The sequence below is a fragment of the Triticum aestivum genome, chromosome 1B, assembly GCF_018294505.1.
Source record: "Triticum aestivum cultivar Chinese Spring chromosome 1B, IWGSC CS RefSeq v2.1, whole genome shotgun sequence".
Taxonomy (NCBI): domain Eukaryota; kingdom Viridiplantae; phylum Streptophyta; class Magnoliopsida; order Poales; family Poaceae; genus Triticum; species Triticum aestivum.
Window position 1 is genome coordinate 62,098,942 of NC_057795.1, and position 22,188 is coordinate 62,121,129.

A 22,188-nucleotide genomic window follows, 5' to 3' on the forward strand; every position below is an offset into this window, starting at 1 on the left:
TTAGGCTATGCTTCATTTTCGTCAGACAAAAATGTTCCCAAATTCTACACCCCCGATGACAAGACAAGCAATTGTTTCATACCTAAATAATCTCAAAAAAATTCAACTTTCACGCAATACATGAGCATGAGCCATGGATATAGCACTATGGGTGGAATAGAATATGATGATGGGGATTGTGTGGAGAAGACAAAAAAGGAGAAAGTCTCACATTGAAGAGGATAATCAACGGGCTATGGAGATGCCCATCAATTGATGTTAACATGAGGAGTAGGGATTGCCATGCAACGGATGCACCAGAGCTATAAATGAATGAAAGCTCAACAAAAGAAAACTAGTGGGTGTGCATCCAACTTGCTTGCTCATGAAGACCTAGGGCATTTGAGGAAGCCCATCGTAGGAATATACAAGCCAAGTTCTATAATGAAAAATTCCCACTAGTATATGAAAGTGACAACATATGAGACTCTCTATATGAAGAACATGGTGCTACTTTGAAGCACAATATATGAGACTCGCTATATGAAGAACAGGGTGCTACTTTGAAGCACAAGTGTGGAAAAAGAGATAATAACATTGCCCCTTTTTTCTTCTTATTTTTTTCTTTTTCTTTTTTTCCTTTGGCCTTTCTTTTTTTCTTTTTGGCCTTTCTTTTTTTTTCTTTGGGACAATGCTCTAATAATGATGATCATCACACTTTTATTGATTACAACATATGAATTACAACTCAAAACTAGAACAAGATATGACTTTATATGAATGCCTCCGACGGTGTACCGGGATGGTGAAATGAATCAAGAGTGACATGTATGAAAAATTATGCATGTTGGCTTTGCCACAAATACGATGTCAACTACATGATCATGCAATGGCAATATGACAAAAGTAATGCGTGTCATGATGATAAATGGAACGGTGGAAAGTTGCATGGCAATATATCTCGGAATGGCTATGGAAATGCCATAATAGGTAGGTATGGTCGCTGTTTTGAGGAAGATATAAGGAGGTTTATGTGTGATAGAGCATATCGTATCACGGGGTTTGGATGCACCGGCGAAGTTTGCACCAACTCTCAAGGTGAGAAAGGGCAATGCACGGTACCGAAGAGGCTAGCAATGATGGGAAGGTAAAAGTGCGTATAATCCATGGACTCAACATTAGTCAAAAGAACTCATATGCTTATTGCAAAAATTTAGAATTCATCAAAAACCAAGCACTACGCACATGCTCCTAGAGGGATAGATTGGTAGGAAAAGACCATCGCTCGTCCCCGACCGCCACTCATAAGGATGCACAATTCAAGTACACTTCATGTTTCAAATTTGTTACACAACTTTAACCATATGTGCATGCTACGGGACTTGGTAACTTCAACACAAGCATTCTTTAAATTCATAATCACCCAACTAGCATGACTTTAATATCACTACCTCCATATCTCAAAACAATTATCAAGTATCAAATTGATCATAGCATCCAACTCACTTCCTATGATAGTTTTTATTATACCAAACTTAGATGCCTATCATTCTAGGACCAATTTTATAACCATAGCAAATACCATGATGTTCTAAGAGACTCTTAAAATAATATAAGTGAAGCATGAGAGACTAGTAATTTCTACAAAATTAAGCCACCACCGTGTTCTAAAAGATATAAGTGAAGCACTAGAGCAAAAACTATCAAGCTCAAAAGATATAAGTGAAGCACGTAGAGTATTCTAACAAATTTCAATCAAGTAGGCTTCTCCAAAAAGGTGTGTATAGCAAGGATGATTGTGGTAAACTAAAAATCAAGGACTAATATCATACACGACGCTCCAAGCAAAACACATATCATGTGGTGAATAAAAATATAGCTCCAAGTAAAGTTACCAATGAATGAAGACGAAAGAGGGGATGCCTTCCCGGGGCATCCCCAAGCTTAGGCTTTTGGCTACTCTTGAATATCTTGGGGTGCCATGGGCATCCATAAGATTAGGCTTTTGCCACTCCCTATTCCATAGTCCATCAAATCTTTACCCAAAACTTGAAAACTTCACAACACAAAACTCAACAGGAAATCTCATAAGCTCCGTTAGTGAAAGAAAACAAAACTACCACATAAGGTACTGTAATGAACTCATTATTTATTTATATTGGTGTTAAACCTACTGTATTTCAAGTTCTCTATGGTTCATACCACTTAATACTAGCCATAGATGCATTAAAATAAGCAAACAACACACGAAAAACAGAATCTGTCAAAAACAGAACAGTCTATAGCAATATGTAACTAACGCAAACTTCTACAACTTTAAAACTCCTACCAAAATAGGAAGTCCTGGGAAATTTGTCTATTGATCAGCAGCAAAAAGAAACAACGCAAAAGCACGTTTCTGTGATTCAACAAAACTAATTTCGTGCGCGCAAAGTTTCTGTTTTTCAGCAGAATCAAATTAACTATCACCATAGGTTATCATATAGGTTTCTAAACAGAAGGTAGATGCAAAATTAGTTTCTTGGCCGCCTCGGCTGTTTCTTGGCGTGCCCTCCACCCTCGTGGCCGCCTCGGCTGCTTCTTGGCTTGCACTCCAAGTCCTCTGGATCACGTTCGTTCCAAAAATCACGCTCCCGAAGGTTTCATTCCGTTTGGACTCCGTTTGATATTCACTTTCTTCGAAATACTGAAATAGGCAAAAAAACAGCAATACGAGATGGGCCTCTGGTTAGTAGGTTAGTCCTAAAAATGATATAAATGTGTAAAAATAAAGCCCATAAACATCTAAAAGGGGTAATATAATAGCATGGAACAATCAAAAATTGTAGATACGTTGGAGACGTATCAAGGCCATGAAATCTGAGATGGGATCCATGTATGAGAGCAAAGTATGGACTTGTGTTGACTTTCCCGATAATCGGCAAGCAATAGAAAATAAATGGATCTTCGAGAGGAAGGCGGACGCTGATAGTAGTGTTACTATCTACAAAGATAGACTTGTCGAAAAAGGTTTTTGACAAGTTCAAGGTGTTGACTACAATGAGATTTTCTCACTCGTAGCGATGCTTAAGTCTGTCCGAATCATGTTAGCAATTGCCACATTTTTACGAAATCTGGCAAATGGATGTCAAAACTACATTCATTAATGGATTTCTTAAAGAATATTTGTATATGATGCAACCAAAAAGGTTTTGTCAATCCTAAAGGTGCTAACAAAATGTGCAAGCTCCAGCGATCCATCTATGGACTGGTGCAAGCTTCTCGGAGTTGGAATATACGCTTTGATGAGTTGATCAAATCATATAGTTTTATATAGACTTGCGGTGAAGCCTGTATTTACAAGAAAGTGAGTGGGAGCGCTACAGCTTTTCTGATAAGTATATGTGTATGACATATTGTTGATCAGGAAATGATGTAGAATTTTTTTGGAAAGCATAAATGAGTGTTTGAAAGGAGTTTTTTCAAAGAAAGACCTCGGTGAAGCTGCTTACATATTGAGCATCAAGATCTATAGAGATAGATCAAGACGCTTGATAAGTTTTTTCAATGAGTACATACCTTGACAAGGTTTTGAAGTAGTCCAAAATGGAACAGTCAAAGAAGGAGTTCTTGCCTGTGTTGCAAGGTATGAATTTGAGTAAGACTCAAAGCCCGACCACGGCAGAAGATAGAGAGAGAATGAAAGTCATTCCCTATGCCTCAGCCATAGGTTCTACAAAGTATGCCATGTTGTGTACCAGACCTATTGTATACCCTGCCCTGAGTTTGGCAAGGGAGTACAATAGTGATCTAGGAGTATAGGACATTGGTCAAAAATTATCCTTAGAGGACTAAGGAAATATTTCTTGGTTATGGAGGTGATAAAGAGTTCGTCGTAAAGAGTTACGTCGATGCAAGCTTTGACGCCGATCTGGATGACTCTGAGTCTCGATCTGGATACATATTGAAAGTGGGAGCATTTAGCTAGAGTAGCTCCGTGCAGAGCATTGTAGACATAGAAATTTGCAAAATACATACAGATCTGAATGTGGCAGACACGTTGACTAAACTTCTCTCACAAGCAAAACATGATCACACCTTAGTACTCTTTGGGTGTTAATCACATGGCGATGTGCACTAGATTATTGACTCTAGTAAACCCTTTGGGTATTGGTCACATGGCGATGTGAACTATAGTGTTAAATCACATGATGATGTGAACTATTGGTGTTAAATCACATGGCGATGTGAACTAGATTATTGACTCTAGTGCAAGTGGGAGACTGAAGCAAATATGCTCTAGAGGCAATAATAAAGTTATTATTTATTTCCTTATATCATGATAAATGTTTATTATTCATGCTAGAATTGTATTAACCGGAAACTTAGTACATGTGTGAATATATAGACAAAAACGGAGTGTCCCTAGTATGCCTCTACTTGACTAGCTTGTTTGTCAAAGATGGTTATTATGTTTCCTGACCATAGACATGTTTTGTCATTTGATGAACAGGATCACATCACTAGAGAATGATGTGATGGACAAGACCCATCCGTTAGCTATTGCTTTCTTCATGACTTATACATGTTCCTCTGACTATGAGATTATGCAACTCCCGAATACCGGAGGAACACCTTGTGTGCTATCAAATGTCACAACGTAACTAGGTGATTATAAAGATGCTCTACAGGTGTCTCCGAAGGCGTTTGTTGGGTTGGCATAGACCGAGATTAGGATTTGTCACTCCATGTATCGGAGAGGTATCTCTGGGCCCTCTCGGTATTGCACATCATTATAAGCCTTGCGAGCAATGTGACTAATGAGTTAGTTGCGGGATGATGCATTACGGAATGAGTAAAGATACTTGCTGGTAACGAGATTGAACTAGGTATGATGATACCGATGACAAAGGGAACAACGTATGTTGTTATGCGGTATGCACCGATAAAGATCTTTGTAGAATATGTAGGAACCAATATGAGCATCCAGGTTCCGCTATTGGTTATTCACCGGAGATGTGTCTTGGTCATGTCTACATAGTTCTCGAACCCGTAGGGTCCGCACGCTTAACGTTCGATGACGATTTGTACTATGAGTTATGTGATTTGATGACCAAAGTTTGTTCGGAGTCCCGGATGGGATCATGGACATGACGAGGAGTCTCGAAATGGTCGAGAGGTAAAGATTCATATATTTGAAGGCTATACTCGGACACCGAAAGTGTTCCGGGTGATACCGGGTCACCGGAAGGGGTTCCAGGCAACCCCTGGCAAAGATATGGGCTTTATGGGCCAAGTAAGGGAACACACCAGCCCACAAGGGGCTCGTGCGCCCCCTATAGGGCCAGCCACATGGGGAGAAAGGGAAAGGAGAGGAGGAAAAGGAAAGTATGAAGTAGGACTCCTTCCTTCTCCTCCCCCCTCCTTCCTTTCTAAAGATATGGGCTTTATGGGCCAAGTAAGGGAACACACCAGCCCACAAGGGGCTCGTGCGCCCCCTATAGGGCCAGCCACATGGGGAGAAAGGGAAAGGAGAGGAGGAAAAGGAAAGTATGAAGTAGGACTCCTTCCTTCTCCTCCCCCCTCCTTCCTTTCCCCCTTGTCCAAATATGGTAGGAGGGGGGCCGAATTGGACTAGGGGCCCAAGTAGGATTCCTCCTACTTGGGCGCGCCCTTGGCTTCCTCCCTCCCTCTCCCTCCTTTATATACATGGGGAGGGCACCCCTAGAAGACACATCAATTGTTCCTAGCCGTGTGCAGCGCCCCCCTCCACAGTTAACACCTCGGTCATATCGTCGTAGTGCTTAGGTGAAGCCCTGCGCCGGTAACTTCATCATCACCGTTGCCACGCTGTCGTGCTGACGAAACTCTCCCTCGGCCTCAACTGAATCAAGAGTACGAGGGGCGTCATCAAGCTGAACGTGTGCTGAACACGGAGGTGCAATACGTTCGGTGCCAGGATTGGTTGGATCGTGAAGACGTACGACTACATCAACCGCGTTGATAAAACGCTTCCGCTTTCGGTCTACGAGGGTACGTGGACACACTCTCCCCGCTCATTGCTATGCATCTCCTAGATAGATCTTGCGTGATCGTAGGATTTTTTTTTTGTAATTACTGCGTTCCCCAACAGCGGGCCGTGGCCGCCGGGCAAATTCATCATCCCCACGCGAGACGCCTGTGCCTGCTCCGCCGCCGCCGCCGACGCGGCCGCGTCCCGGGCCTTCTTGGCGTTGAGCTTGTTTCGCCGGTCGGTGGTGATAGCCTCCCAGCGCTGAACCTCCACCCTCCACTCGGCGTTCGACATGCCTGGTGGTTTTGCCATTGGCGCCCTCGGCTTCCTCTACTTCGGCTGGGTGGAATCGGAAGCGGCATCGGTGCGAGGGGCCGAATACTTGTTCGGCGGCATGTCGGGACGGCGGCCGGATGGCGGGCAAAGGGAGGAGAATGGCAGGAGAAGAGGGGCAGAAGGGGGGAGGCAATGGGAAAATGGAGGGAAAAGGGCAGGGTCGGCGGGAAAAGGCATGTCTCTCGCCGATAGAGCGGACCCACGCGCCTTTTCGCTTCGGCCGGCGCCCCCCGGGGGCCTGGGTTCGGCTCAGGTTTGTCGACTGTTATTTCGGCCCAAACCGGCGATAAACAAGGTCCTGGGGGTGCGACTGAGCCGATTTTTCGGCGCGGGCGCTAAAAAAATAGCCCTGGGGGCATGTTGGGGGGGGGGGGGGGCGAGTGGAGGTGCTCGGCAGCCAAGGAGACAGAGATGACAAGCAAATTGGTGGCTCTCTCGATGGTAGCATGGAGCTGTGATTGCAAGATAATGGTGCTATGCCTTGAATTTCAGAATGATTGGAGCATCCAGAAAGCATCTGATCTTACTGTCGATGACCCTTTTCACTAATAAACTGAGGTTGACTATACACTTGCATGATCCAAAGATTGTTTTTTCTTTTTTTGTAGAGAATGATTTACTGTTCTACATATGCAAGGGCACTGTTTAGTTTGTATGCAAGTATGTCTGTTCTTGACAAAGAACATGAAGACTTCAACTAGAGCATGAGTGCCTGAAAGTGTTTAAGCTAACTGTACTATGCTTCATTCGGAACTTGGCATGGTTTTTTTTCCAGTGGGTTCAGTGGACAAATCAACCTGACAGATACTCAGTTCTGTCAACGTACGCCGGAGCAGCTACGCTCTTTCGCATCAAAGTCTCAACGGAAATGGGTTTCCTCTTGTGCTTGCCTGGACGAGGTTCTGGTTGCTCATCAGCATCAGTGAAGTCGACCTGCAAAAGTTTGATGGAAAGCTGTGACCATCCTAGTGAAAATAGACGTTCCTTATATCAGAGGCATGGCTACATAGGTAAACTATGTCACATGGTCATCTGGGAGTGGTTCTTTTGTGATAACTCCAGCTCTAAAATCTGTTTGCCAATAGTTTCAAGACGAATTCCTTTTGTTCAGGGAAAAAGCCATGTGCAGTCTTGGATCAGCTTGTCAACATGGATCTCATAATTGTTGAGAAACACGGAACATAAAACAAATGACTGCTACATACGTGATGCCGAGACGTTGTGGCTGAACTTGAGTATTGCTAAAAAAATGCCAACTTGCTCTATTGAAAACATAATGTTCTTTTTCAATAACCTTCTTTATGAGTTTCTTATCAAAAACTGCAATGTCATCGGCTTGAACTGTACTCATGATTCTTGGTTGCAAGTTATCACCAACACAAAGCTACAGATATCTTCAAGTACTAGGTACCCAAGTCCACCAGACACCCCTCGAAACTCCTGGATTACCTTGTCACTTTCCTTCCCTCAGAGCTTTGGAAGATCTTGCAAGCTAGGACACAAACATCAAAATCCTCTGCAGTTGGAAATGCTTCTGGATATCAGGGTCGTTGTAGGTGAGTGTGCCAAGGTGGTCATGCCTAACCCACTCATTCCAACATTGAGAAAGACGATGAGACAGTTAGTGACAGGTTGACCAGTTAAGAAGAGTTTGTCGAATGTCACGCTTCTCTTAATCTCTTGATTGGCCTATAATGTTCTCTGGGTCAACAATGACAGAATCTGTTTACCGCCACTGCTTGGGTGCCGGCCCTTGTTCCCATATTTAAACACAAAGGCATTCATGCTATGGAATATAAAACGGCTGTGATTGGAAAGAGCTTTTATCACATCAAAGCCGGCCTCGAAGTAGTGTCCACAAAAACCACGTACTTGAACTCGTCGAAGACTGACTTCATTCTCCTTGTAAGCCACCATGAAATCCTTGAGCTAGGCCTTGATCCCTTCTCTGTGGGCTGCTGCCTTCTCGGCCTCGGTGATGACTCCAGGATGACTGGGAGCAGCTTCACTTCAGGATCTTGTGCTGTGTCCCCATGCCCTTCATCACCTCGTACCAGTCTAGGATGTAGCTGGAAACCTTCTCCTTCACCATGGCCACCAGCAGCCCAACCACCATGGTTTGCAGGAAGAATGGAATGTTGTCTGGACATGATGTTGTCTGCGTGTCACAGACTGCCTGCATGTGCAGATGAAAGTAAATTTGCTCAGAAAGTATAAGAAATAACCTCATGGTACATGTAAAATTTCTTCGATTGCAGTTCATATAAATATCCTGAGAGGTTTAGGCTTTCGATGAATAGTTGCCCATTTCAAAAGCATCCCTGTTCAATAAGAACGGTGCCATCCCCTTCCTTACCAATCATTTTCTGTCATACCCTCACCATCATCAGTGGTGATGACAGACCACGAGTCGCCTGTCCCCGAAGATCCAGCTGGTGGACTGGCGGCCAAAGCCGGATCGAGCAGGCAGACCAAGCAAGGACTGGCGAGATTCGCAAGTCGGATGGCTCTGTAAGCTGGTGTTGTGGACCGTGAGCCCACATGTAAGAGTGTGGTTACGTGTGTGATACAAGGGGCATCTTGGTCATACCTTTACTTACATCATGAGGAGAAATAGCTGAATCTTCAATACGAAGTAAAGCAGAAAGAAATCATACTGCAAATACTTTTCTCGCATGTATGCAACAAGCTAAAACAGTGGAACTGACAACATAAAGTACATGAGACTCTGGCACGAGCTCCTGAATCTGCTAACTCAACATAGCATCGGCAACCTCAAAGGCTCAAACATCCATTCTTCCAGGCCCCGTTTGCCCTGACATATAAAACAGATTCTCAACATAGCATCAGCAACCTCAAACATCAGTGAGCATTACATAACTAAATATGTATTCATATGAAGAAAAGTGAACGTGTTAGAGATTTTACAAAATCTCAAGATTGTGTACCTTCCCCAAAATCGCCATCAGAAGTCGTTACCCCTAATATTCCATAGAAAATTACTTTGAATATGCAGTGCAAAAATCAATCAGATAAAACCCAACAAATCAAAAAAAGAATTCATAGAGGCTCCTATGTTTTCTCAATCGCTATCAGAAGTAATTACCCCTAAAATAGTAACCAGTCATGTTAGACTAATTGTCTGCCTTTCCTCACCCCATCCAAGATTAAAAGATTCATAGACATGTCACTTTCATGTGATCCGGACGCACAGCAAAATGAACTCAATTATACAAGTAGGCAGTTTGGTTTCTCATACAGTTGTTCTGGCAGGAGAGCTTTCGCAAGCAATAACATAACTGTGCTTTCTTAGGAGTTAGTCTCATAGGCAGCATATCAAATTATCAACTAGTCAACCAAATCCATCGAAAAATTGATACTTTGCTGGGAGCAACTTAATATCCTCCAGATGTTTCCCTTTCCTTGAAAAGAGAGACAACATCAATGAGGTAGTTGACGCTTCAAGTGAGATACTCTTCCCATCAACTTTAGACAAATAATTTCCAGCCTTAGCAATCTCACCTTTTTCCAACAACATTCTGATGATATCATTTATAAGACGGGAACTGGGAACGATACCACTGTTGTCCATTGATGAAAACATATTGTCAGCATCTTCCACTGCTCCGTCTTTTAGAAGATTTCTTATCATTACTGCATAAGTAGATTCATTGGGCACCAACCCACTAGCTGGTATTGCAGCAAACAAATCCTTAGCTTCTTCTTTTCTTTGAACCTTGTACATTGCATTAATCATGGTATTGAGTGTTTCAATATTGAACTTCACATTCATTGCTCGTAATTTCTGGAACAGTGCAATCGCTTCGTCTACACAATTAGTTTGACAAAGACCTCCAAGTATTATATTGTATGTGGAAATGCGCACTGTTGCTCCACTTTCAATCATCTCATGGAACATTTTCATTGCAGCAACAGTTCTCCCAGCACGAAACAACCCACCCAACATGATGCCATATGTAACAGTGTTAGGTTTAATTCTCTTACATGGCATTTCTCTAAAAAAAGTCAAAGCATCATCAATCCTTCTGTTTTTAAAATAGCCATCAAGAAGTGCACTATAAGTAACAACATCAGGCTCAACACCAACTAATTCCATGACATCAAGTATTTTGAATGCTGTATCCATCTTCCCAACTAAGCAATATCCGTCAATCAGTGAATTAAATGTAATGACATCAGGCCTCTCACCTATGCCTATAGCCAAGTCAAAGACAGCATGTGCATCCATAACCCTTCCTTCTTTGCACAGACTGTTTATTACTGAACTGAAGAAAACAATGTTAGGACGAGGAATACCTTTGTTCATCATATCAAACATCAGCTCCTTAGCTTTAACCAAGCCACCATGCATAAGACAACCCTGAATTAGGGAGTGATAAACAGCTGTGTTTGGCTGAATTCCCATGGCAATCATCTGATTAAATTTGTCCATAGAATCAGTCAACCTACCCATCCTGGAAAGTGCAGCTATTACAGTGGAATATGTGACTACATTGGGACTCACTCCTTTTTCCCACATTTCTGTAAATATCAGCATAGCTTCATCCGTCATTCCACATTTAGCATATCCATTAATTAATATGTTGAAAACATAGCAGTTGGCAGCAATACCGTTTCTTTCCATTGAATTAAAGAGATCAATCATATCAGCAAAGCATCCTTCATTGGCATACCCATGAAGCAAAATACAGTAGGAGATGACATCTCTGTGCCCTTTGGCAGTCATGGCATCAAAAAATTCTGCACCTTCTTTGCTTCTTCCATGCTTACAAAGGTAAGTCATTAAGGAGTTGCAAGTAGAAATATCTGGTATAAGGCCCCGGCTTTTCATTTCTCTAAACAATTTAACAGCCTCTTTCCACCTCCCAGATGTGGAATATCCATGGATCATGCAATTATATGTCACATTATCGGGTTGAACACCTTTGTTAACCATCTGCTGAAGCACTAGCTCTGTCTTGTCCATTGCTCTGGCCTTGCACAATGCATCAATGATTGAACTATATGTCCACACATTGGGCTCAACACCTTGATGCATCATTTCATGGAACAGATTGCATGCCTTGCCTGTTTCACCTTCCTTAAAGAAGCCATGGATGACTGTGCTATACGCCACCACGTCAGGGGGGCAGCCACCTCCTTCTTTCGCCATCATATGGAGCAGGTCGAGCGCCTGCTGGCTCATGCCATTGTCGCATAAGCTCTTGAGAACAATGTTGTATGAGAAGGTATCAGGCACACAGCCGAGCTTGGACATCCTATGAAGCAGCACGTTCACAGCCTCATCCGTCCGTTTCGCGTGGCAGAGACACTTAAGGAGGGTGTTGGCGACTATCAGGTCAGCCTTCAGGCCCGTCCTGAGGAGGCGCCCGAAGAAGGCTAGCCCTAGGTCCGGGCAATGCGCACGACAGCAGCAGTTCATGAGAATGCCGTACGTGAAGATTGTGGGCGGTGCCACCCGCGCGCCGGATTCATCCCGGCAGACGAGGTTGAAGAGAGCGAGGGCGAGGGCGGGACCATCTCTGCAGGCTTCGGAGGCGTGCGCACGGGCGAGGGCGGCAAGGAAGCCGTCGAGGGAGCGCTTGGGGACCGGGGTGGCCCGCCGTAGCAATTCGTCGAACAGGTTGTGTGCGTCTTCCCAGCTGAAATTCCCGGCGCGGACGCGCTCCGTGGCCGCAGCAAAGGCGGCGTGGGGAGACCAGGCACGCGAGGGTCGCGAGGGCCGCGCGGTGGAGGAGAAGAGGCGGCGGTGGAGGTGGAGGTGGATGAGAGACATCGGCGTGGTGATGTTGTGGTACTGGTGGAGGTGGAGGTTGAGGCGGAGGCGGGGAGCCGCAGAGGTAAAGCTGGAGGAGTGGCGGAGGCCGTACTCCGGCTAGGTGCAGGAGGGGGCGGGGCGGCGACGGAGGTGGGTTCGGATGCGGCGGAGCATCGGCGTCGGGAATGGCCGTCTACTGGAGTTCGTGGACATCGGCGTGGGGAGACCAGGAGTGAGAGAGCTTTTTTTCCTTTGACGGGAGTGGAGACGAGTGTTTCGCTAATTTCAGTCAGTTGGCAAAAAGGCGACTACGCCGGCGCGCCGGCCCAATAGTTGGGCCCGTCACGTCCCAGCCATCCGATGCAGCACAGTACAGCCGTTTGATCTGGCTTCCGCATTATAGCTGGCCAAACGGGCCGGCCCGGCCCGGCACGGCACGGCCCATCCTAATCGTGCCTGGCACGGTCTGGCCCGCCAAGGCACGATTATTATACGGGCCGTGCCGTGCCGGCCCGCGTGCTGCAGCCTGCACCCCAGGCACGGCCCATATGCTAATCGGGCCGGCCCACCGGCACGCTAGACCCGCTAATCTGCCTCCTATTTCGCGCACTGGGCGTTTTTAGCCTATTTTTATCTGTTGAGCCACATTAGGATACATAAAAAATAAAAAAAAGATAATCGGGTCGTGCCGTGCCGGCCCGCGTGCTCGGCCTTCAGGCCCAGGCACGGCCCTTGGCGTGCCACATGCCGGGCCTGGCCCGTTTAGCACGTGACGTGCCGTGCCAGGCCCGTGTCGTGCCGATCGTGCTACCGGGCCGACCCACCTATCCAGGCCCGTTTGGCCACCTATATTCTGCATCCTTTTCTTCCCCCGTCCCTCGCCTTCCTCTTCTTCCCGAGCGACACGGCCGCCCCCAGGACCGCGTTGATTACCCCGCGCCAATTACCCCCAGCGGGACGACCGGCCTCCAAGCTCACAATGCCCCGCCGTCTACAGTCGCCGCTCACCCCTCGTCGGTGCTGCCCCCGCCTGCCTCCCTGCTGATTCAATGGCGACGACGCTGTGGTTCGCATCCAAAAAGACGGTTGTAGCAAAAAAGGCACTGGTTCCAGCAAATTAAAAATACAGTGGTAGCAAATAATGCAAATTGGACTTTGTTCCAGCAAATCAAAAAATGCCGGTGGTAGCAAAAAATGAAGCTCGCTCCAGCAAACTAAAATACCGGTGGTAGCAATTACAAAATTAGGGGCTGGTTCAAGCAAACCCAAAAATCGGTGGTAGCAAAAACTTGTGATGGTTCCAGCAAAAAAATTAACGCTAGTAACAAAAATGCGAAATTGGGCGATGGATGCAGCTTTGCCAGCCGTGGATGTAGTTTTGTCAGCCATGGATGTAGCTTTGCCAGCAAATGGATGCAACACCTTCGTCGAGCGGTTCCAGCACCTCACCCAGCTCTGACGACAAGGGATGCAGCTTCCCCGGCAACGGATGCAACACCTCTGCCAGCCGGTTCCAACACCTCCACCATGTCGTCACAGCGCCGCCGTCGATGGATGCATCTTCACCGGCGACGGATGTAGCATCTCCGTCATGCCGTCGTAGCACCTCTACTGGGCGGTTCCAGCACCTCCGTCCACTCCTCATGGTGGGCGCCATCTCCAGCCTCGCGGGATACAGGCGTCCGACCTCATCGAGGGGGAGGATGAGGAGATTGACGGCCATGGCTTTCATGGCTTTCAAGCAGTCCATGGCCTCCCTTTGCAACGTCGCTTGGAAAAAATGGTGGCTGCTGGCACCCCCCGCCCCCTCCCTGACCCGTGGTGGTGGCTGGCCGAGTGGAGTTCGTCGGAGAGGACTAGAAAGGAGAGAGAAGGGGATGGGGATTCGATGTGGGTGGAAAGAATGAATGGCTAAGAGTGTTTCCTGTAGAGATAAGGAAAAGATGAGGGATAGAGGAGCGGTGGCTGGTGGGCCAAGTCTGCCGCATGGCGAGCACCCGTGAGACCGGGGCGCGACTCGACCGGTGCCCCTGAGGCAAATATGCCCTAGAGGCAATAATAAAGTTATTATTTATTTCCTTATATCATGATAAATGTTTATTATTCATGCTAGAACTGTATTAACCGGAAACATAATACATGTGTGAATACATAGACAAACAGAGTGTCACTAGTATGCCTCTACTTGACTAGCTCATTAATCAAAGATGGTTATGTTTCCTAGCCATGGACAAAGAGTTGTCATTTGATTGACGGGATCACATCATTAGGAGAATGATGTGATTGACTTGACCCATTCCATTAGCTTAGCTTGATCGTTTAGTATGTTGCTATTGCTTTCTTCATGACTTATACATGTTCCTATAACTATGAGATTATGCAACTCACGTTTACCGGAGGAACACTTTGTGTGCTACCAAACATCACAACGTAACTGGGTGATTATAAAGGAGCTCTACAGGTGTCTCCGAAGGTACATGTTGGGTTGGCGTGTTTCGAGATTAGGATTTGTCACTCCGATTGTCGGAGAGGTATCTCTGGGCCCTCTCGGTAATGCACATCACTATAAGCCTTGCAAGCAATGTAGCTAATGAGTTAGTTACGGAATGATGCATTACGTAACGAGTAAAGAGACTTGCCGGTAACGAGATTGAACTAGGTATTGAGATACCGATGATCAAATCTCGGGCAAGTAACATACCGATGACAAAGGGAACAACATATGTTGTTATGCGGTTTGACCGATAAAGATTTTCGTAGAATATGTGGGAGCCAATATGAGCATCCAGGTTCCGCTATTGGTTATTTACCGGAGACATGTATTGGTCATGTCTACATTGTTCTCGAACCCGTAGGGTCCGCACGCTTAAGGTTTCGATGACAGTTATATTATGAGTTTATGAGTTTTGATGTACCGAAGGAGTTCGGAGTCCCGGATGAGATCGGGGACATGACGAGGAGTCTCGAAATGGTCGAGACGTAAAGATCGATATATTGGACGACTATATTCGGACTTCGGAAAGGTTCCGAGTAATTCGGGTATTTTTCGGAGTACCGGAGAGTTACGGGAATTCGCCGGGGAGTATATGGGCCTTATTGGGCCATACGGGAATAGAGGAGAGAGGCCGAAAGGAAGGAGGCGCGCAGCCCCCCTCTGGTCCGAATTGGATAAGGGATGCAGCCCCCTTTTCCTTCCTCCTCTCCCCCTCTTTCCCCTTCTCCTACTCCAACAAGGAAGGAGAAAGTCCTACTCCCGGTGGGAGTAGGACTCCCCTTGGCGCGCCCCCTCCTAGGCCGGCCGCCCCCTCCCCCTTGCTCCTTTATATACGGGGACATGGGGCACCTCTAGGCAGGACAACAATTAATCTCTTGATCTCTTAGCCGTGTGCGGTGCCCCCCTCCATCATAGTCCACCTCGATAATATTGTAGCGGTGCTTAGGCGAAGCCCTGCGACGATAGAACATCAAGATTGTCACCACGCCGTCGTGCTGACAGAACTCTCCCTCGACACTCGGCTGGATCGGAGTCCGGGGATCGTCATCGAGCTGAACATGTGCAGAACTCGGAGGTGCCGTACGTTCGGTGCTTGGATCGGTCGGATCGTGAAGACGTACGACTACATCAACCGCGTTGTCATAACACTTCCGCTTCCAGTCTACGAGGGTACGTGGACATACTCTCCCCTCTCGTTGCTATGCATCACCATGATCTTGTGTGTGCGTAGGAATTTTTTTGAAATTACTACATTCCCCAACAGTGGCATCCGAGCCAGGTTTATATGCGTTGATGTTATATGCACGAGTAGAACACAAGTGAGTTGTGGGCGATACAAGTCATACTGCTTACCAGCATGTCATACTTTGGTTCAACGGTATTGTTGGATGAAGCGGCCCGGACCGACATTACGCGTATGCTTATGCGAGACTGGTTTTACCGCCGTGCTTTGCACACAGGTGACTAGCGGGTGTCTGTTTCTCCAACTTTAGTTGAACCAAGTGTGGCTACGCCCGGTCCTTGCGAAGGTTAAAACAGCACTAACTTGATGAACTATCATTGTGGTTTTGATGCGTAGGTAAGAACGGTTCTTGCTAAGCCCGTAGCATCCACATAAATATTTGCAACAACAAAATAGAGGATGTCTAACTTGTTTTTGCAGGGCATGTTGTGATGTGATATTGTCAAGACGTGATGCTATATTTTATTGTATGAGATGATCATGTTTTGTAACCGAAGTTATCGGCAACTGGCAGGAGCCATATGGTTGTCGCTTTATTGTATGAAATGCAAATGCCTTGTAATTGCTTTACTTTATCACTAAGCGGGAGCGATAGTCGTAGAAGCAATAGATGGCATAACGACAACAATGCTACGATGGAGATCAAGGTGTCGTGCCGGTGACGATGGTGACCACGACGGTGCTTCGGAGATGGAGATCACAAGCACAAGATGATGATGGCCATATCATATCACTTATATTGATTGCATGTGATGTTTATCCTTTATGCATCTTATCTTGCTTTGATTGATGGTAGCATTTTAAGATGATCTCTCACTAATTATCAAGAAGTGTTCTCCCTGAGTATGCACCGTTGCGAAAGTTCTTCGTGCTGAGACACCACGTGATGATCGGGTGTGATAGGCTCTACGTTCAAATATAACGGGTGTAAAACAGTTGCACACGCGGAATACTCGGGTTAAACTTGACGAGCCTAGCATATACAGATATGGCCTCGGAACACGGAGACCGAAAGGTCGAACGTGAATCATATAGTAGATATGATCAACATAGTGATGTTCACCATTGAAAACTACTCCATCTCACGTGATGATCGGACATGGTTTAGTTGATTTGGATCACGTGATCACTTAGATGACTAGAGAGATGTCTATCTAAGTGGGAGTTCTTAAGTAATATGATTAATTGAACTTGAATTTATCATGAACTTAGTCCTGGTAGTATTTTGCAAATTGTGTTATAGATCAATAGCTCGCGTTGTTGCTTCCCTATGTTTTATATGTGTTCCTAGAGAAAAACTATGTTGAAAGATGTTAGTAGCAATGATGCGGACTTGGTCCGTGATTTGAGGTTTATCCTCATTGCTGCACAGAAGAATTATGTCTTTGATGCACCGCTAGGTGACAAACCTATTGCAGGAGCAGATGCAGACGTTATGAACGTTTGGCTAGCTCAATATAATGACTACTTGATAGTTTTTGTGCATCATGCTTTATGGCTTAGAACCGGGACTACAAAAACATTTTTGAAACGTCACGGAACATATGGGATGTTGCATGAGATGAAATTGATATTTCAGACTCATGCCCGTGTCAAGAGGTATGAGACCGCTGACAAATACTTCGCCTAAAAGATGGAGGAGAATTGCTCAACTAGTGAGCAAGTGCTTAGATTGTCTGAGTACTACAATCGCTTGAATCAAGTGGGAGTTAATCTTTCAGATAAGATAGTGATTGGCAGAGTTCTCTAGTCACCATCACCAAGTTACTGGAACTTCGTGATGAACTATAATGCAAGGGATGACGAAAACGATTCCCGAGCTCTTCGTGATGCTGAAATCAATGAAGGTAGAAATCAAAAAAGATCATCAAGTGTTGATGGTTGACAAGATCACTAGTTTCAAGAAAAGGGCAAAGGGAAAGAATGGGGAACTTCAAGTAGAATGACAAGCAAGTTGTCACTCCCACGAAGAAGCCCAAAGCTGAACCAAAGCCTGAAACTGAGTGCTTACACTGCAAAGGAAATGGTCACTGGAAGCGGAAATGCCCCGAATATTTGGTGGATAAGAAGGATGGCAAAGTAAACAAGGGTATATTTGATATACAGGTTATTGATGTGTGCCTTACTAGTGTTTATAGTAGCCCCTGAGTATTTGATACTTATTCGGTTGCTAAAATTAGTGACTCGAAACAGGAGTTACAGAATAGACAAAGACTAGTTGAGGGTGAAGTAACGATGTGTGTTGGAAGTGGTTCCAAGATTGATATGATCATCATCGTACACTTCCTATATTTTCGAGATTAGTGTTGAACCTAAATAAATGTTATTTGGCGTTTGCGTTGAGCATGAATATGATTTGATCATGTTTATTGCAATATGATTATTGATTTAAAATTAGAGAATAATTGTTGTTCTGTTTACATGAATAAAACCTTCAATGGTCATACGCCCAATGAAAATAGTTTGTTGGATCTCGATTGTAGTAATACACATATTCATAATATTGATGCCAAAAGATGCAAAGTTGATAATGATAGTGCAACTTATTTGTGGCACTGCCGTTTGGGTCATATCGGTATAAAGCGCATGAAGAAACTCCATGCTGATGGGTTTTTGGAATCACTTGATTATGAATCATTTGATGCTTGCAAACCGTGCCTTTTGGGCAAGATGACTAAAACTCCGTTCTTTGGAACAATGGAACGAGACACTGACTTGTTGGAAATAATACATACTGATGTATGCAGACCAATGAGTATTAAGGCTCGTGGCGAGTATCGTCATTTTCTGACCTTCACAGATGATTTGAGCAGATATGGGTATATCTACTTGATGAAACATGAGTCTGAAAAAGTTGAAAGGTTCAAAGGATTTCAGAGTGAAGTGGAAAATCATCGTAACAAGAAAATAAAGTTTCTGCGATCTGATCGTGGAGATGAATATTTGAGTTACGAGTTTGGCCTTCAGTTAAAATAATGTGGAATAGTTTCACAAACTCATGCCACATGAAACACCACAGCGTAACGGTGTGTCCAAACGTCGTAACCGCACTTTATTGGATATGGTGCGATCTATGATGTCTCTTATCAGTTTACCACTATCGTTTTGGGGTTATGCATTAGAGACAGCTGCATTCACGTTAAATAGGGCACCATCTAAATCCGTTGAGACGACACCGTATGAACTATGGTTTAGCAATGAACCTAAGCTATCATTTCTTAAAGTTTGGGGTTGCAATGCTTATGTGAAAAAGTTTCAGCATGATAAGCTCAAACCCAAATTGGAGAAGTGCATCTTCATAGAATACCAAAAGAGACTTTTGGGTACACCTTCTATCACAGATCCGAAGGCAAGATCTTTGTTGCTTAATATGGATCCTTTCTATAGAAGCAGTTTCTCTCTAAAGAAGTGAGTGGGAGGAAAGTAGAACTTGATGAGGTAATTGTACCTTATCCCTTATTGGAAAGTAGTTCATCACAGAAATTAGTTCCAGTGATTCCTACACCAATTAGTGAGGAAGTTAATGATGATGATCATGAAACTTCAGATCAAGTTGCTACCAAACCTCGTAGGTCTTCCAGAATAAGATCCGCACCAAAGTGGTATGGTAATCTTGTTCTAGAAGTCATGTTACTAGACCATGATGAACCTACGAACTATAAGGAAGCGATGATGAGCCCAGATTCCGCAAAATGGCTTGAGGCCATAAAATCTGAGATAGGATCCATATATGAGAACAAAGTGTGGACTTTGGTTGACTTGCTTGATGATCAGCAAGTCAAGTTAAATAAATGGATCTTCAAGAGGAAGACGGACACAGATAGTAGTGTTACTATCTACAAAGCTCGACTTGTTGCAAAAGGTTTTCGACAAGTTCAAGGTGTTGAATACGATGAGATTTTCTCACTCGTAACGATGCTTAAGTCTGTCCGAATCATGTTAGCAATTGCCACATTTTATGAAATCTGGCAAATGGATGTCAAAACTGCATTCCTTAATGAATTTATTAAAGAAGAGTTGCATATGATGCAACCAGAAGGTTTTGTCAATCCTAAAGATGCTAACAAAATGTGCAAGCTCCAGCGATCCATCTATGGACTGGTGCAAGCATCTCAGAGTTGGAATATACGCTTTGTTAAGTTGATCAAAGCATATAGTTTTATACAGACTTGCGGTGAACCCTGTATTTACAATAAAGTGAGTGGGAGCACTACCGCCTTTCTGATAAATATATGTGAGTAACATATTGTTGATCAGAAATGATGTAGAATTTTTCGGGAAAGCATAAAGGAGTATTTGAAAGGATTTCTTTAAAAAGAAAGACCTTAGTAAAGCTACTTACATATTGAGCATCGAGATCTATTGAGATAGATCAAGACGCTTGATAAGTTATTCAATAAGTACATACCTTGTCAAGATTTTGAAATAGTTCAAAATGGAACAGTCAAAGAAAGAGTTCTTGCCTGTGTTACAAAGGTGTGAAATTGAGTAAGACTCAAATCCCGACCACGGCAGAAAATAGAAAAGAAGAATGAAAGTCATTCCCTATGCCTCAGTCATAGGTTCTATAAAGTATGATATGATGTATACCAGACCTATTGTATACCTTGCTCTGAGTTTGGCAAAGGAATACAATTTTGATCTAATAGTAGATCACTGGACAGCGGTCAAGAATATCCTTAGTGAGGACTAAGGAGATGTTTCTCGATTATGGAGGTGATAAAAGAGTTCGTCGTAAAATTTACATCGATGCAAACTTTTACACTGATCCAGACGACTCTAAGTCTCAATCTGGATACATATTGAAAGTGGGAGCAATTAGCTAGAGTAATTCCGTGCAGAGCATTGAAGACATAGAATATTTGCAAAATACATACGGCTCTGAATGTGACAGACCCGTTGACTAAACTTCTCTCACGAGCAAAACATGATCATACCTTAGTACTCTTTGGGTGTTGATCACATAGCGATGTGAACTAGATTATTGACTCTAGTAAACCCTTTGGGTGTTGATCACATGACGATGTGAACTATGGGTATTAATCACATACAGATGTGAATATTGGTGTTAAATCACATGGTGATGTGAACTAGATTACTGACTCTAGTGCAAGTGGGAGACTGAAGGAAATATGCCATAGAGGCAATAATAAAGTTATTTTTATTTCCATATTTCATGATAAATGTTTATTATTCATGCTAGAATTGTATTAACCGGAAACTTAGTACATGTGTGAATACATAGACAAACATAATGTCACTAGTATGCCTCTACTTGACTAGCTCGTTGAATCAAAGATGGTTAAGTTTCCTAGCCATAGACATGAGTTGTCATTTGATTAATGGGATCACATCATTGGAGAATGATGTGATTGACTTGACACATTCCGTTAGCTTAGCACTTGATCTAGTATTGAGTTGTAATTCATGAGTTGTAAATAAATAGAGTCACATGTCACTCTTGATTCATTGCCCATCCCGGTACACCGCCGGAGGCATTCATATAGAGTCACATCTTGTTCTAGTATTGAGTTGTAACTCATGAGTTGTAAATAAATAGAAGTGTGATGATCATCATTATTAGAGCATTGTCCCCAAATAAAAAAAGGCCAAAAAAAAAGAAAGGCCAAAAAAAGAGAAAGGCCAAATAAAAAAAAGGCAAGGCCCAAAAAAAAGAAAATAAAAAAGGGGCAATGTTACTATCTTTTTTTCACACTTGTGCTTCAAAGTAGCACCATGTTCTTCATATAGAGAGTCTCATATGTAGTCACTTTCATATACTAGTGGGAATTTTTCATTATAGAACTTGGCTTGTATATTCCTACGATGGGCTTCCTCAAAATGCCCTAGGTCTTCGTGAGCAAGCAAGTTGGATGCACACCCACTAGTTTTCTTTTGTTGAGCTTTCATACATTTATAGCTCTAGTGCATCCGTTGCATGGCAATCCCTACTCCTCATGTTGACATCAATTGATGGGCATCTCCACAGCCCGTTGATTATCCTCGTCAATGTGAGACTTTCTCCTTTTTTGTCTTCTCCACACAATCCCCATCATCATATTCTATTCCACCCATAGTGCTATATCCATGGCTCACGCTCATGTATTGCGTGAAAGTTGAAAAAGTTTGAGATTATTTAAGTACGAAACAATTGCTTGGCTTGTCATCGGGGGTGTAGAATTTGGGAACATTTTTGTGTGACGAAAATGAAGCATAGCCTAACTATATGATTTTGTAGGGATGAACTTTCTTTACCAATGTTATTTTGAGAAGACATGATTGCTTTTATTAGTATGCTTGAAGTATTACTATTTCTTTTGTCAATATGAACTTTTATTTTGAATCATTTGGATCTGAACATTCAT

At 43.9% G+C, this 22,188-nt stretch overlaps 1 protein-coding gene across 3 annotated transcripts; it reads right to left on the reverse strand.

Moving 5' to 3' along the window:
* Positions 1–6,951: 6,951 nt before the first annotated feature.
* Positions 6,952–12,338, reverse strand: LOC123106919 (protein Rf1, mitochondrial). Of its 3 annotated transcripts, none has more exons than XM_044528963.1 (2): positions 10,940–12,338; positions 6,952–10,849 (listed from the first exon to the last, which is right to left on the reverse strand). In XM_044528963.1, exons 1-2 carry the CDS (start codon positions 12,102–12,104, stop codon positions 9,660–9,662), a joined length of 2,355 nt encoding a protein of 784 aa, XP_044384898.1. In that variant the 5' UTR covers positions 12,105–12,338; the 3' UTR covers positions 6,952–9,659. The 3 variants fall into 3 exon arrangements, with proteins under 3 accessions (XP_044384898.1, XP_044384890.1, XP_044384885.1); XM_044528955.1 differs by having other exon boundaries at positions 6,953–9,122; positions 9,256–12,338; XM_044528950.1 differs by having other exon boundaries at positions 6,953–8,483; positions 8,664–12,338.
* Positions 12,339–22,188: the final 9,850 nt, after the last annotated feature.

Bases quoted from the DNA above. Each gene is read 5' to 3' on its own strand.
- LOC123106919 (XM_044528955.1), bottom strand. From the start codon at position 12,104: ATGTCTCTCATCCACCTCCACCTCCACCGCCGCCTCTTCTCCTCCACC.